Below are 15,027 nucleotides of genomic sequence, written 5' to 3'. Positions count from 1 at the left end.
GAAATATTTTATTGAGTTAATTTTATTACTTGTTTTACCAAGATATTTTTCAGAACATTCATAGAATAAAATGAATTATGACTTTCAATAACAATTAGGTTGGTCTTTAAGTTTTTTTAAAATTTCGTCGTCTTCAGTTTCATCATCATCATCCATTTGTAAAGCATATTTTGAAGAACTGGATTCAAGTACTGGCTGCAAATAAAATTAAATTTTCTCTAATTATATTGTAAACATGCAAACAACCTTTAAATATGTTTTTGTTACTAATATTAAATTGTTTCAAAAACTTAAGTTTATTTCTTAAAAAAATCAAGTGAAAATTTTAAAACAAAAGAAAAAAAGACTGGATATGGCTGGTTTACACTAAAACACTGTCCAAAACATACATTATAAATCTACTAATTCTAATGTATTTTAATCTGGCTAACTTTACACAAGTATCTTTCAGGTGATTCAAAAGACATGTTTTAAACAAAAAATTTCACATGTAATAAAATTTATACAACTATAATCATGCATAGTAATAATTCCATAAACATGTTCCAATTCATTACAAATAATTTCTTTTACCATGAGAAATGATTGATTAAGGTTCTACTGTGTTCATACTTTACTTTGCTACATTTAGAAAAACTATTTCCTGAAACTTTGGAAATTCTATAATAAGTTGTAGGACATGTCAAAGAGCTTTCTTTATTTTCCCTTTTTATGGTTCTTAAGAAATAACATTTTAAAATATGTCTTATTAAAAATACTTTTAAGCTAGTTTAAATTACTTAATGGAACTAACTAGCCGATTAATTTCAGTTCCTTTTTTTGCACATGAAATAAAGTGCTTTTGTTTTTTTATTTTATAATTTAAAACTTTTTAAAATTCAGTAACTTTTTACTATTAGGTAAGAATTATGAAAATTAATAAAAATTATTTTTTATAAGAAATTATTTTGGGGTAAAATAAGTTTTAATACAGGTGAAATTTCTTAATACAATGTATATAAATATATTATTGATTTAAAACTCTGCTTAAATGGTTAATTTAAAAACTTGAAATTATTTTCATTGCTTTAAAAATATATTTTTTATTCACACCAATGAAAATCTATTAAGGATAATAAATTATTGACTTTAACATTAATATTTCAAATTGATATTTTATTTTTAGAAAATTTGATAATTTAAATAATTAGTTTTAACCATTTGGTTTAAGTCAAAGATATTGTGCTGCTTGTTGAATTTACTTTATATTTCCATTAAATATAAACTTCGTTAAAAAAAAACTTGAATCTTAAGAAAATTAACCTGGAAAAGTCAGGACAAATTTGTTCTTTTTGCTTATGAACTCTTCTTGAATCTCTGTTTTGCTAACTCTCAAATAAGAAAGTTGGGGGTAAAGGCATAATATATACTAGACGCGTTCAAGAACTAATCTGCTCTGCTCTTATTACTTTGTTCTCCATATTGATCCTGTTACCTAAAACAATGTTATGAAATCCTTTTTTAAACTTACTTGTTCACATTTATCTATCTCAAACTGTGAGTTAAAAGCATTTGCAGAAATTACGTTTTCTTATTTTCTCTGAATAAATATGTTGCATTTAAATTGCAACATTTTTCTTATGTTAATCCTGTGGATAAATTTAAAAATAAAATATCACACTTTAAGTGCTCGGGTAGCTTTGACAGAAATAAAAATACTGTCAGATTTTGTCATATGAGAATTATGATTTGTATTTAATTGGCAGAATAATCGACTTGGTTTAATCAATATGCATTTTCAAGAGGTTCATATTTAATACATAAATTAATTTTATTATATAAAATTGGGGATGTTTTGATAAAAGACAAAAATGTATTTAGTGGTAATTAGTAGTGATATCAAAGAGAAGGTGTTTTGGGGATTAAAAGGGTTGAAAAGTTAAAAATAATCAAAGCATATTCTAGACAACCCTTTTCAGATGTAAATTATTCGTTCAAGTTATTCCTTATTAAATCCTTGTTTCAAAATTAAAAGATTTTTCAAAATATAAACACCTTTGGTGTCAAATATACTTAAAACCTGTATTACTATAAGCATTTCATTTGTAAAAAATGAAAAAACTGCCAATAAATAGAAACATATTGGTTTTTCATGATACTTCAATTACTTATATATTTTTTATGTGATGTGTATTTATAGAATAATTACCTGTAACTCTTTTCGTCCTTTAGGATTCCTCAGTAAAACCATTAGCGGTGCGTACAATAAACTGCATAATGCAACTGCATAAACGGTTCTGCAATAAATAAAATTAAGTTAATTTAAAAAAGGAGTGTAATTTTTAACGAATATTTGAGGTATTTATAATTGCAAATATACTGTGATAAAATGGATAAGATATTCTTAAATGTTTTTGAAATCGAGTACATAGAGAAATAACTGAGTTCTATATTTAAAGCTTAAATGTGTTTTTCCAAAAACTTAACGTACTGGCGGCTACTCACGTAGAACTGCTTACTTTCCCACTTAGCAAAATCACTTTGGAGCCGTTTAAACATTGCGTAAGCATCTAACAGGGAGATCAGGATTTTCGACCACAGGACGAAAACGCAAAAGATTTCTAAAGAATAATAAATTTTATAAAATGAATTGAAGCATAATAAAGGGGGTTTCAACAATTTTTTACGTAAGAACAGTTTCTATACGCATGATGGGGCTTTGCAATTTACTTACTTATGGTGAAAAGATAGTCTAAAATTGTCAAAAATTTATATATATATACTTGCAGAATACTTCAACGGTCTCATTTTATTTGACAGGGAATTGGTATATATCGGAGAAATCCGTATTTGATAAAATGTTTTACCACAAGAAGGTTAAAGTTTAACATGTAATAAATATTTTAATGTCTCGAAACTTTCATGACGACTAGTTACCTTTATAATCCTATAATTTCAGATATGTTATCAATTAACAATGCCAATTATAAAATTAAATATTTGTTGAATTTTTTTTTGAATATTTGACTGTCTAATTTCCAATTGATGATCCAATTGTCTGTCTGATGTACAGTGAACCAAAATAAACGAACTGCCCTGAATAACTTTTGATCTAATGATCGGACCTTCACGTTCTAGTACTCCATCTTAATGGTTCGAGGGGGTGACCTCAAATATGCTAATTAATTAGTGCTGACGATATTTTATGTTATGAAATCAAACACAATAACGTACTTTCTCGGAACTAACGTGCTATTTTTAAAAATTCGGATTTTTAAAAATGGCACGTTACGGATTCGGATTTTTAAACTCTGAAATTTAAGGGGTAGCCGCAAGCTGGGAAATATGGCCCTAACAGTTTGGTCAGGAGAGCGATTCAAAGTTTGGACCCCCTAATGTTAATTTTATTCTCTGCGTATTTCGCCATATCTTCGAGAACTTTTTAAGCAAATTGAAAATTTGTTGCTCAGAATTATAAAATTTATATATCCAAGGATAATTCCATGGATAAAAAAATATTCCAAGGATAAAAAAATAGTAAATATTTATTATTTTTTATTTAATAATACTCGAAAGAATTTGAACTGTAATATCTACATTTTTACGTCATTTTAAAGTATCTAATTTTACATGGCAAAATACAAAATTTAAGTGAAATCGGTTGAATAGTTTCTGAGAAATCGTGTTTTAAATATACGACTTCTTTAAAATTACTGATGCTTTATTTACTTATTACTTTACTTGCCTCATAAGATCTCCATCATAGTTAACTAAAATTTCTTAGACCCTCCACCTTGAAAATGAAATCCTGGTTACACCACTGCCTGGTATCCGGAACTGGAGTAATTTCTGGACCTGGTACATTTCTTTTACCTATTCCTGGCAGTAATTGCAAGGCACTTTCCCAGCAGTCTCTCCGCCATTGGTGTCACGAAGACTTAGGCTCTACAATTTTGAAACGAACAGCACGATGATGCCAATGTGCAGTCAGCTTTGCATACCAGCGGCCTTTATTTTATAGATAAACTGGTAATCATCATTTAGAAGCTGTATTGGACCTCAGACGTGGATTCAATCCACGTCTGAGGATAGAATCTGATTTTTTGCAGTGACAGCCTGTTGCCTTTACCACTGTGCTAACACTGATGATATTTTTGATATCTATTTCTATTGCACTTCATCAATTACTATAATGTTGCATAACATGAGGGCAGCTTGAGGCTAAAAATCTAAGTTAATAATTTTTAAACTCATAGGATGTATTTTTTTCCAATGCCCAACTCGATTGACATTTGTCAATTCAAGCTTATTAGGGCAGATTTGTTGGGCACCATTTTAGGTGGGTCAGCGTTGATGTTGCTTCCACAGTAGGGACAGATAGTACAGAGAATGAAAGAACTTCCATGCCTTGTCCGGGATTCGAACCCAGAACCCTTCTGACGTAAAGTCAGCTCTGACTCATGATATGTAATAATCTTCAAATAACCTCAACCGCTGCTGCATTAGAGCAGAGTATGTCCTGTTATGATCTATGAAAAATAGTAACCATTATTCAGAAAAGCTCTTTGATAAGAGGAAAAGATTTTAGTTCCTTTTCTGGGTGCAGAGAGGGTAAAATCTTTAATTTACATCTTTTAATTTTGGTTACTTTTAAACGTTAATATATTACCGTCCTATTATGCGATAATATTCTTTTTGTATTAGAAAAAGTCAGTGTTAATTTAAAATAATCTCACCCTTCGAATCCAAATCGTTGAACAATCGTTGCACTGAACACTGGACCTGAAAAACAGAAAATATACTCTAAGTGAACACTAGCTGTTAAATATATTATAGCCAACTTCCAATAAATCTCAGGAACGTTTTTTTATTCCCTAGCCTAGTTTGATTCGAAGTAGCTATTTGTGTATAGGCATTTCTCTCTGCTCTATAAATTAAAAGAATTAGAAGAAAATTTTTTTTTATATTGTGTAAATTGTTTTTTAATTAAAAAAAAAAATTCTGAATTTGTATTTTGAAGCGTTGCTCATTGCTTTGAAGTGTTTAAGATTACTACAAATGATTGAATGAAGTTTTTAGTTAATACTTAAAACATTCAAATTTCTGAGAGATTGCGAAGAAACAAAATTAAGAAACGATGCAATCTGGAATTATTGAAGGGGCTCAGATCTCTCTTGTAAATTGTTGTAAGGGCTCAAGTTATATAGAATCAGCACATATTCTGTATACAGAGTGGTTCATTATGAACACCTTCAATATGCAGAGTGTTCCGTACATACCGCCCTTAATTATGTATTTTTAAAATCCTTATCAAAAGTGACAAAAAAACAGGGGTAACAACACTTCTGGGGTTGCAAATTAACATTTAACAATGAAAAAACAAAAACGCTTTCGAAATCTGGCAAACAGTACAGAAAGCAGACATAATAAATATTAAGATAAGTTTGCGGGAGGAAGCATAAAGAGATTAAGCGACGTTTATTAGAAACAAGTTTCCACCTCCAATTAAACTCGTTTTGATGTTTACTGTATACGCTTCCTTTACTGTAATTTGTCCAATTTCGATAACCGTTTTGTTTTTCCCCTCTTAAATAATAATTTAAGACCCCGTGTGTAGACTTTTTTTGATTTTTAAAAATGTACATTAATGTTGGTCTTTACAGAACACCCTGTTTATTTTAAGAGCCAATGTCTAAACCTTTGCTTATTACTCTCAAATTAATTTTTAAGTGATAAAAAATAAATGCCATTTTAAAATCTTACGAATCATTAGTGTGAAAGTTGAAGTCAAAAACATGAAAACCCGTTTCTGATAATCCTTTTTCACCTCTTCTTTCGTTCTTTTGGATAACAGTTTCGGTGGTTTTAATCGTGTCTCCCTCGATAATGGTTTGTATGATTTTGATAAAATTACTTGGACTTATGGGTTGACATCCACGGATAAGGGTTCTCTAAGTATAGGACTCTGCATATTATGTAGACAAAGATTCTATAGATTAAGGGTAGTGATTACGGAACATTCTATATATATTGGCAAACTTTTTCGACTTAAATTGTTCCATAAGAATAGATCTTACTTTTAAACCCATCGCTTTCTATTTTAATGTTATTTTAGTGCAATCTAATCTTATTTTATTGTAGTTTAATCTTATTTCAATGAAATTTGGTGTTTAAGTACCTAGTCATTGCAACTGATGTTTTCAGAGGCGGCAGTGTATAATTGTTGTTTTTAGTGGTCTATTCAAATAAAATTATGTGTACAAAAAACGTAGAATTCAACTTTATACTGTATTAATTTACGACTGGCCACAAAATTTATATAGGTACTTAATTGACAAATACTGTTGTACTACATATTGTTATTGGCAAACAAAATAGGCTACAGGTGGCGCAAGCTCCATACGTGTGGTAGCAGTAGGCATGCATTTCCCATTAGCGTGTGGATAATCATAAGAGTAGATAGAAGAGTTACAGAGTCTCAAGGAATAGAGCGCCTACCTCAAAATGAGGTGACCCATGTTTGAATCCCTGAAGTGTCTAGTTGTTACGAATTCTGCTCCTGGCTCGCATCAAGCACAGTGCTGACGTAAAGTATTCTCAGTTGTAGACGGATCATAGGCTAGAATCTCCTTGCCAACGGGCTAATTGAGAGAGGTTTTCGAGGTTTTTCTCCCCATGGGTGTAACGCAAATGCAGGTTAATTCAATCAAAAAATGTCCGAATACTTGATAAGGGAGTTCCCTTGTCTTCTGGATCGGATTCAAAATTACAATGCTCCGGAGTTGAACATTAGTAGTCGTAAACGTTTCTTCAAAGTACTATTTTTTTATTTCCAAAGAAACAAGGGTGATGGCAAAAGTTATTTCCTTATGAGCATTTATAGACATTCATATTCCCCGTCTTTTATGAAATATAATGTTAACTAATACAGTAAGTGGCGTGGTGGCTCAGGGAATAGAGCACTCACCTCCCATCGAAAAACTCCCGTGGTTAGCCGTCAGCCTAACCGTGGGAGGTTTTCGATGTTATCCTCTCCGTGTAACGCTAATGCCGGTTAGTTCCCTCAGAAAGGCCTCTACGAAGGAAAAAATTTCTCCCAATACAAGTTCCAGGAGTTCCCTTGTCTTCTATGTTGGGTTCAAAATTAAAAGGCTATTGAGTCGAATATTGATAGTAGTAAACTAAGAATTGGGTCAGCTGTTTAACACAGTTAATAAAATAAAATAAAGAATAGTTATCTGTTAGTTTCTGTTTTGATTCTCAAACCGATAAAAATTTTATACGTTTGGAAACTATGTGGAACTCAAAACTGCATAAAACATATTGCATAAAGTAAGCAAATAGGAAATTTTAAGATATATTTTAGACATTATAAATGCGAAAAGTATTATGGAAGGGTTAATATATTCCCATGCATCTCAACAGAAGAGATGCGAGATAGAGAGAGGCTATAGACATGGAACCCTCCTGTTAGCGTATTTAAGTTTTGCGATCCCAAGACAAAGCTAGTAAAATTTTAAATAAAAGTCACGATAAATATTTTATTTCATTTTTAGTGCTACAACACTTGATTTAATCAATGATGTTTCATTTTTTCTGTGCATTAGAAGCAAAAAATTGTAAGATATTAACAAAATTGGTATTTGGTCAATTCGTTGAAAATAATGCCGAACGGATTTCTGTTAATCATGATAGAAAATTAAAAATGAAGTAAATATTTACCTATAATAAATCCTAAGCAAAATGCAAGATCGGCTATGGCATAAACACACCCATATACTGATGTATGTCTGAGATCAACTAAATATCCGAGCATGGGCATCATTGATGAATCAACCATTCCTAAAATTCAAATATAAAATTTGATGATTGTTTATAAAATAAATTATAAAAGTTTATACGAGGGTTGTGTTTTAAGTAAGAACCGTTTGAAAATAAAAACCCAAACGAAAAATTTTTTTCAAGAGACCAATTCATTTTCAGATTGTATAAACCTTTCTGGGCCGGGATAGCCTGGTCGGTAGGGCACTGAACCCATGTCCGAGAGTTCGTGGGTTCGAACCCAGCCGGCCGAAAACTCCCCGTGTAGTAAAGTGACTGATGCACGTTAAATCTGTCGAGTCGCAAAAGTCCTCCATGTTCCCATAGCAAATCAATACCTCTGGGGGTACTGGGTTGGAGATCGATCGTTCTCTGATTCAGGTCAAAATTACGATCTGTGAATGAATGAATGGGTCCGCCCTATAAACGGGTGCGACGTATGGTGTGACAGAAGTCGAATTCTTGGTCACAGATGGCGCCACTGAAAAACAAGAAACGCACACTAGGCTGCACAGTAGGCTATTGGCGACGGTCTGGGAAGCATCCCTGAGGATAATCCGAAGACATGCCATCACAATTTTAATCCTCTGCAGAGGAGATTGCACCCCCGACCCCCGCTTCGGTAGCCCGACGAACTGCACGTGAAGTCGAGCACTTTACGGTAGAACAGTTTAACGAGGACCAATACCGCACACCCTCTGTCCCTAAGCAGACTGATCCAAGTGGTCACACATTCGCACACTGACCGCAGACAGTGATGCTTGACTTCGGTGATTTGCTGGGAAGCGTGTCTCAACCATTAGTCCACTGCGGGACTAAAAATGTAAGAAAATTTCAGGCTAAGCTATCGATTGGATTTGGATTAAGGGATTTTACAAAGCGTTACGTTTCCTCCCAACACAAACGTTAACGTTATTCGAGCTTCACAGCGCATGCGTGAAAATCTCAGTACAAATCGCAGTGTTGCTAAGGGGTAGAATAAGTTTATTGTTATGATTAACGTTAGACGAACCAGCCAAAATCTCTATTATCGTACTAAAGCTACACTAATTGGCTATTGATGACGGACTGATCTGAAGACAATTCTGGAGTATACTAACTGTTGATATTCTTTTATTTTTATTGCAAAGACAAAATTACCAATTGCGAATCCGATTCCAGCATTGGCCGGTATTAAATCTTCGACTGATTTGGCCAGTGGAACCTGAAATTAAAACAAGATATGCAATGAATAATTTTAAATTCTAAAAACAAATGTTTCTTAGATTAACTACTTAAAAATACTTACACACATTAAGCAAACGCCGATAGTTACTAAACCTATCATAGCTGCCAGCCATCTGTAATGAAAAATTAGATATTAATTAGGAATATAATCGGATTTCTATGCGATCCTAATGTATATGTTACCGTTAAAGTATGAAATCTGTTATTTTATAGAATGCCTAGTTATTCCATGAAATAACTGATCGTGTCCGTTAAAGTGTAAAACTCTCTTGTATTTCATGGTTTAACTAGTTATTTCATAGAATAACGATCTGCAGCCTTTTAAAGTGTAAAATAATCTATATGCTACAGCTCAAAGTTTAGGTACTGGTCAGGGATTTAAAAAATGTTCGTGTAAAACTCAGTGTGTCAACAAAAAATTTTTTTGTTTTAGAAATAATGTTCTTTGTAATTCCAAGTGTCATTTTAGTAATCCTTGTTGTAACAAATGATTTTATGGTACGTTTCCATAAATGCCATTTATACGTTGCATTAATTAGATAAATTGCTTCTTTTTTATTTTAATTGTCTATCATTAGTTTATTTATAGAATACCTAGTTATTTCATTTTAGATAAATTGTTTATTTTACACTTTAACTATCTCTCATTAGTTAATTTATAGAATACCTAGTTATTTTATAGAATAACTAGTTAAAGTGTCAAATTAATAAAATATTACACACTTTAACGGATACGATCAGTTATTTCATGGAATAACTAGGTATTCTATGAAATAACTGCATTATATACTTTAACGGTAACATATGTTAATAATATTCATATAGATGAAGGTTTAGAAAAATGTTTGACTACAGTTTTCTTTATGGAGAAACTGTTCCTATGTAACTATAATTATTCCAACCATAACTGTTCTAGAAAATTAAAATTAAATGCCTTATCTCGTTTTATAAACCTCATGAGGAGCATTCTTTATTTTCTTCCTACATGGTTTCAAATTGAGCAATGAAGAACAGCTAAGTGATGAGTCCACGAAGAAGGTCAAACTGATGGCCAATAGTGGCTATCAGCGCTCAAAGATAAACAAATATTAAAAGCACTTATTTTTTTACATGCTTTTTCTGCCCATTTAAGTGCTTTTCAGTGTCCAAAAGGGCATTCATTAATTGAATCTTTATTCTCGGGGCGAAGAAAAGCTCAAAACGACTCAAGTCAAGTGATTAAATTGGTTGAAGAGCCAAAGGAATATGATAATTGGCCAAAAACACATTTATTGACATTGCTACGTGACAAGACGTTTTTCCGTTTTCGATGTTTTGTCCCAGGGGCAGGATCCTTCTTCGTAGCTCAAATACAATTCATTTTTCAAAATCCTGCGAACGGTGAAGTGATACAAATTCAACAATTCACCAATAATTCTGTCTGTCAACCAATGATTTGAAACATTAAAACTCAAATTCTGTCAACATTTACATTGGTTACTGCTGTTGAAGTCCTTTTGATACATGATTAATCCTCCCTGCACTCCCTTTTTATTGAAAATGCCTCGAACCACAGAAAAAACCGACCTATTGACAAACAATATTTCCAGAGGCTTGCTGGAGTTTTGCAAAAGTATCCATTGCAATGCGCCCTAGTTTGAAGCAAACTCTGATAGCGAGTCAGTTCTAGAACACACGCGTCAGTTTTAGAACACACTTCAAAAACTGATTTCTTCGGACAACCACATATATCTACCAAGTTCATACTTATACTGAGCGTGTATGAGAGGTTAATCTACCGCTCTTCCAAGTTTGGGGGAGCCAGGGTCACCATATCGAACGTTACGTCGAACGAACGTACGTCTTATTATATAGGGCTGTTTTTTGAAGGCTCCGTCGTCATATGTGATGATGCTTTTTTTGCGAATAATATGCTATTTTTATAACTGTTGTGAGTTTGCAACAGTTACTTATGACTGTTGGGCAAGCTTAGCTTATCTAAAGCCAGTGCTGTCTATGACTATTTTAAGAAATGGAGCAAAACGTAAATATGGCGAAAAATTGCAGTTTTGTGAAAATTAAAACACGTTTACGGTCTAATTTTTTAATAATTAAAAACTTACTCCAATGCTGCATTGCTTGGGTTCATTTAAATTTGCAAAGACTGAGAATAAAGCAGTGATTTTAATAATTTTCATTTAGGAGGGAAAATGTCGCCAAATTGGCAATTTTTTTAAAAAAATTAATAACTTTTGGAAATAATTAAATTACTTGTCCGTTCAAAAGTCCAGATAATTCTTCACGACAAGATGATTATATAGTTTTAAATTATAATAAATTGCATCAAGTGTAAGTGCACTTAACCAAGTGTGCACACAGTCAAGTGCTAAGTGCACTTAAACTAAGGCTTTTTTAAAAAATTTTCCTTGGGGACAGAACTTCGAAAAGGAACGTTAATGTAAACAAATCGTGTGTCTGTGCTTTGGAAAAATAGATTAGAAAAAAATAGATGGAAAATATGTACTACAATCTTGTTTACAATCTTTAATTCCAATAAAATAAGTAAACATATAAAACAAATAAAAATTACCTTCCCATCCTATGGCCAAGAGGACCAAATAAATTGGTTCCAATTAAATAAGAGATGCTAGCTGGTAAAAAAGCTGCTCCCTGTTGCCATTTTGATGCATCCATTGTATCCATCATCCACAATGGAAGAGAAGGCTCTAAAACAGCTATTCCAATATTTGAAAATGTAATTGCTCCTAAAAATTAAAATCATTTGTTAGAAATGTAATATCTTGACAAGTTGTTGAACATTATTAAATTACATAAGCCATGTTACCTGCTGCAAGCATTATGTAAGGGTCTTTTATTAGAGTTAAAAGAGATGGTCCTTCATCTGCTTTTTCTTCTTGCCTCTTCATTCTTGGTTGAAGAACTAAAAGTTGTAATGCTGAAATCGTAAAAATCAAGCATTACCAAAAAATACTAGAGTTTTAAAGATTATGCGATATACCAAATACCGAAAAGTTTGGAGACAAGGGGACAAAAAGTTTACTTCAAAAATATTTATCCACTTATCAACCAGAGAAAAATGGGTTCGTTTACAATTGGATGAATGATTAGATTGAATCAGATGCTGATGTTGAGTTTACTAGAACAAGAGCAGCTAATACGAGCCAAACATTAGCCGTTTCTCCTTTATTTTTTAACGGTATTTAAAAGCACCGCTTCCATAGCTAAAAATAAAAGATTGCAGCAAAAATAATTTCTATGAAAGAACTAAGACATTCATATTTACCGTTATATGAAAGCGACTTAACCAATCATATTTCGATGGTACGTATATGACTTTTGTAAAATTGTCAGAACTAGTAAATACCCATTTAATTTAATAGCAAACAGGATTGTATTAATGGAATTATATTAAGTCCGTAGATAAGGGGTAAAATCGAATTTCGTTTCGTCACCGTAGACAGATAAAATGCGCCAAACTTTGATTGTCCAGTCCAAATGATTATGGGAATAAAGCGCAAGTTGAGAAATTTTGTCTCAGGATATTTCGTTTCGTCGAGTTTCAGTTACTTATATATAAACGTTACTGTTTTTCGATTTTAACCCTTTATTATCAGTTACTTTATTTCATGGTACCATTAAAAAATGTTAGTTTATTTGCCTTTAAACTAAATTGATTTTAAATGTTTTAGTAATTTTATTTTTTATTTTATAACAGTGGCTGAGTGGAAGAAAACAAGGGAACTCCTGGATCAAGTACTGGGAGATATTTTCCTTCGTGGAGGCCTTTCTGATGGAACCAATCCACATTAGCGTTGCATGGAGAAAAAGACCACAAAGACCTCCAACGGTTAGCCTAATGGCAAGGGGACTTTATCCCATGATCCGTCTCACATTAAGGATTTCTTACGTCAGTATTGTGGTTCGTGCGAGCCGTGTGTGGAATTCGTATCAATAAGCCATCGCCGTGATTTGAACCCGGATTACTTCATTGGGAGGTAATTGCTCTATCCCCTGAGCCACCCCAACTCTTACCATTTTAGACTACATTTATAAATGACGATGAATATATGCTCAGAAGAAAATATTTTTTGTTATCATCTTTGTTTTATTGGAAATAAAAAAATGATACTTTGAAGAAACGTCTGTAAATAAAAGGTTAATGACTCCTTTTATTTAAAATATATTGAAACTTACCACCATCTATTACTGCTAAACCTGCAAGAATAAGAAAAGGTGCAGCTTTTCCAACGAATTGATAAAGAGCGCCTCCATAAATAGGACCAATAAGAACACCGAGTGCCAATCCCCCAAGAGCAATAGCCATAGCATTTCCTCTTTCTGCGTCATCAGGATATATATCAGCAAGCATTCCCATGCCTATAAATCAGAATTGAAATTTTATGAACTCAAAATCATTTTAAAATCGCAATGTTTATTGAAGAATAAAACTTAGTTTTTAAACTTAACTCTCTTAGTGTAAGATACTTCTGAGAGATTCACCGATATTACTGCAAGACCAGCTTGTATTAGATTACATGTGTTCACTAAAATTTATTCACATAAAATGAAACTCTAGTACATGCTACTAGAACAGGCAGAACCAACGCTTACAGCTGTTTGCAAGTTATTAAAAAGCAATAACTTGCACATACCCGAAACTCTAGTACATGCTACTAGTACACTCTGAACCAACTCTTATAGGTGTTCGCAAGTTATTGAGAAGTAATTCCTTGCACAAACACTAGTGCATGCTGAACCACCGATTACAGCTCCAGGCAGGTTATTAAAAAGCAATGGCTTTCACATACCTAAAACTATTAAAGGCAGAATCAACTCTTATGGGTGTTTGCAAGTTATTGGAAAGTAATTACTTGCACATACCCGTAACTCTAGCATATGCTACTATTACAAGCTGAAGTAACTCTTACAGGTGTTTGAAAGTAATTGAGAAACAATTGCTTGCACATACCCGAAACTCTAGTACATGCTACTAGTACACTCTGATCCAATTCTTATAGGTGTTCGCAAGTTATTGAGCAGTAATTCCTTGCACAAACACTAGTGCATGCTGAACCACCGATTACAGCTCTAGGCAGGTTATTAAAAAGCAATGGCTTTCACATACTTAAAACTATTACAGGCAGAATCAACTCTTATCGGTGTTTGCGAGTTATTGAAAAGTAATTACTTGCACATACCCGTAACTCTAGCATATGCTACTAATACAAGCTGAACTAACTCTTACAGGTGTTTGAAAGTAATTGAACAATTGCTTGCACATACCTGAAACACTAGTGCATGCTGAACCGACACCTTGAAGAGATCTTGCTAGGAATAAAGTTGTGTAACTGTTTCCAATTGCAAATGCTGAAAAGGAAACAAATATCGAATTGATTAACTGTGCAAAAATAATCTATTTATTTCAAAATTGTTAGCATGGCTTATAGGTAATAGTAACTGTTATAGATTGTCGTAAACACCAATAACATTGAATAAATTTCTCATCAATATGATAAGTATCTGAAAAATAGGATAATGCCAAAGAAAAAAAATAATTTTAGTTTTCTTACAGAAACGGAAAATATGGTAATAAATTCAAAGTTAGACCATTTGATAACTTTCCATTCCGATGTTTCAAAAAAAAAATGTCAATGTGACTAGTTTTGTAATGTTATAATTTCCAACTTTTAGATCTTAAATTATTAATTTTATTTCATGTTTTTTATTTACTATTACTATTATCCTTCTTGTCACTCATGGTGGTAAAATTGCCAATCATCCTGAATTTTTCAGATTTTTTTTTTTAAGTAGTAGCAATTAAGTTTCATGCTTTAAACCATTGCAGTTCAAGTACTTCAAAATGTTATTTAAAATACTGTAAGCACTAAAATGTTTAAAATGCATAATGCAATATTTTCATATAATAGCTAACAATATAAATACTAAGATAAAAAAAAATATTTTCCGGTACAAATGATCTTCTTTGATACTTAGATTTCC

General features: G+C 32.3%; 1 protein-coding gene across 3 annotated transcripts in view; it reads right to left on the bottom strand.

Moving 5' to 3' along the window:
* Nucleotides 1-6: 6 nt before the first annotated feature.
* The window catches only part of LOC107442093 (synaptic vesicular amine transporter), a 41,907-nt gene continuing 26,886 nt past the window's right edge, over nucleotides 7-15,027 (bottom strand). For all 3 annotated transcript variants that reach the window (XM_043056646.3, XM_071188278.2, XM_071188276.2), the window contains 10 exons: nucleotides 14,311-14,394; nucleotides 13,222-13,404; nucleotides 11,852-11,962; nucleotides 11,597-11,771; nucleotides 9,089-9,140; nucleotides 8,941-9,004; nucleotides 7,702-7,821; nucleotides 4,716-4,761; nucleotides 2,189-2,276; nucleotides 7-195 (listed from right to left, as the gene is read on the bottom strand). In XM_043056646.3, the coding sequence (XP_042912580.1) occupies nucleotides 85-195; nucleotides 2,189-2,276; nucleotides 4,716-4,761; nucleotides 7,702-7,821; nucleotides 8,941-9,004; nucleotides 9,089-9,140; nucleotides 11,597-11,771; nucleotides 11,852-11,962; nucleotides 13,222-13,404; nucleotides 14,311-14,394 (1,034 nt within the window). In that variant the 3' untranslated portion in view covers nucleotides 7-84. The remainder of the gene's footprint in view (nucleotides 196-2,188; nucleotides 2,277-4,715; nucleotides 4,762-7,701; nucleotides 7,822-8,940; nucleotides 9,005-9,088; nucleotides 9,141-11,596; nucleotides 11,772-11,851; nucleotides 11,963-13,221; nucleotides 13,405-14,310; nucleotides 14,395-15,027) is intronic.

This window comes from Parasteatoda tepidariorum, chromosome 12 (assembly GCF_982258835.1).
Source record: "Parasteatoda tepidariorum strain Cologne lab strain chromosome 12, Ptep-v5.0, whole genome shotgun sequence".
Lineage (NCBI taxonomy): Eukaryota > Metazoa > Arthropoda > Arachnida > Araneae > Theridiidae > Parasteatoda > Parasteatoda tepidariorum.
Note: the sequence above shows the minus strand (reverse complement) of the source record. Positions and strands in the feature narration are given on the sequence as shown.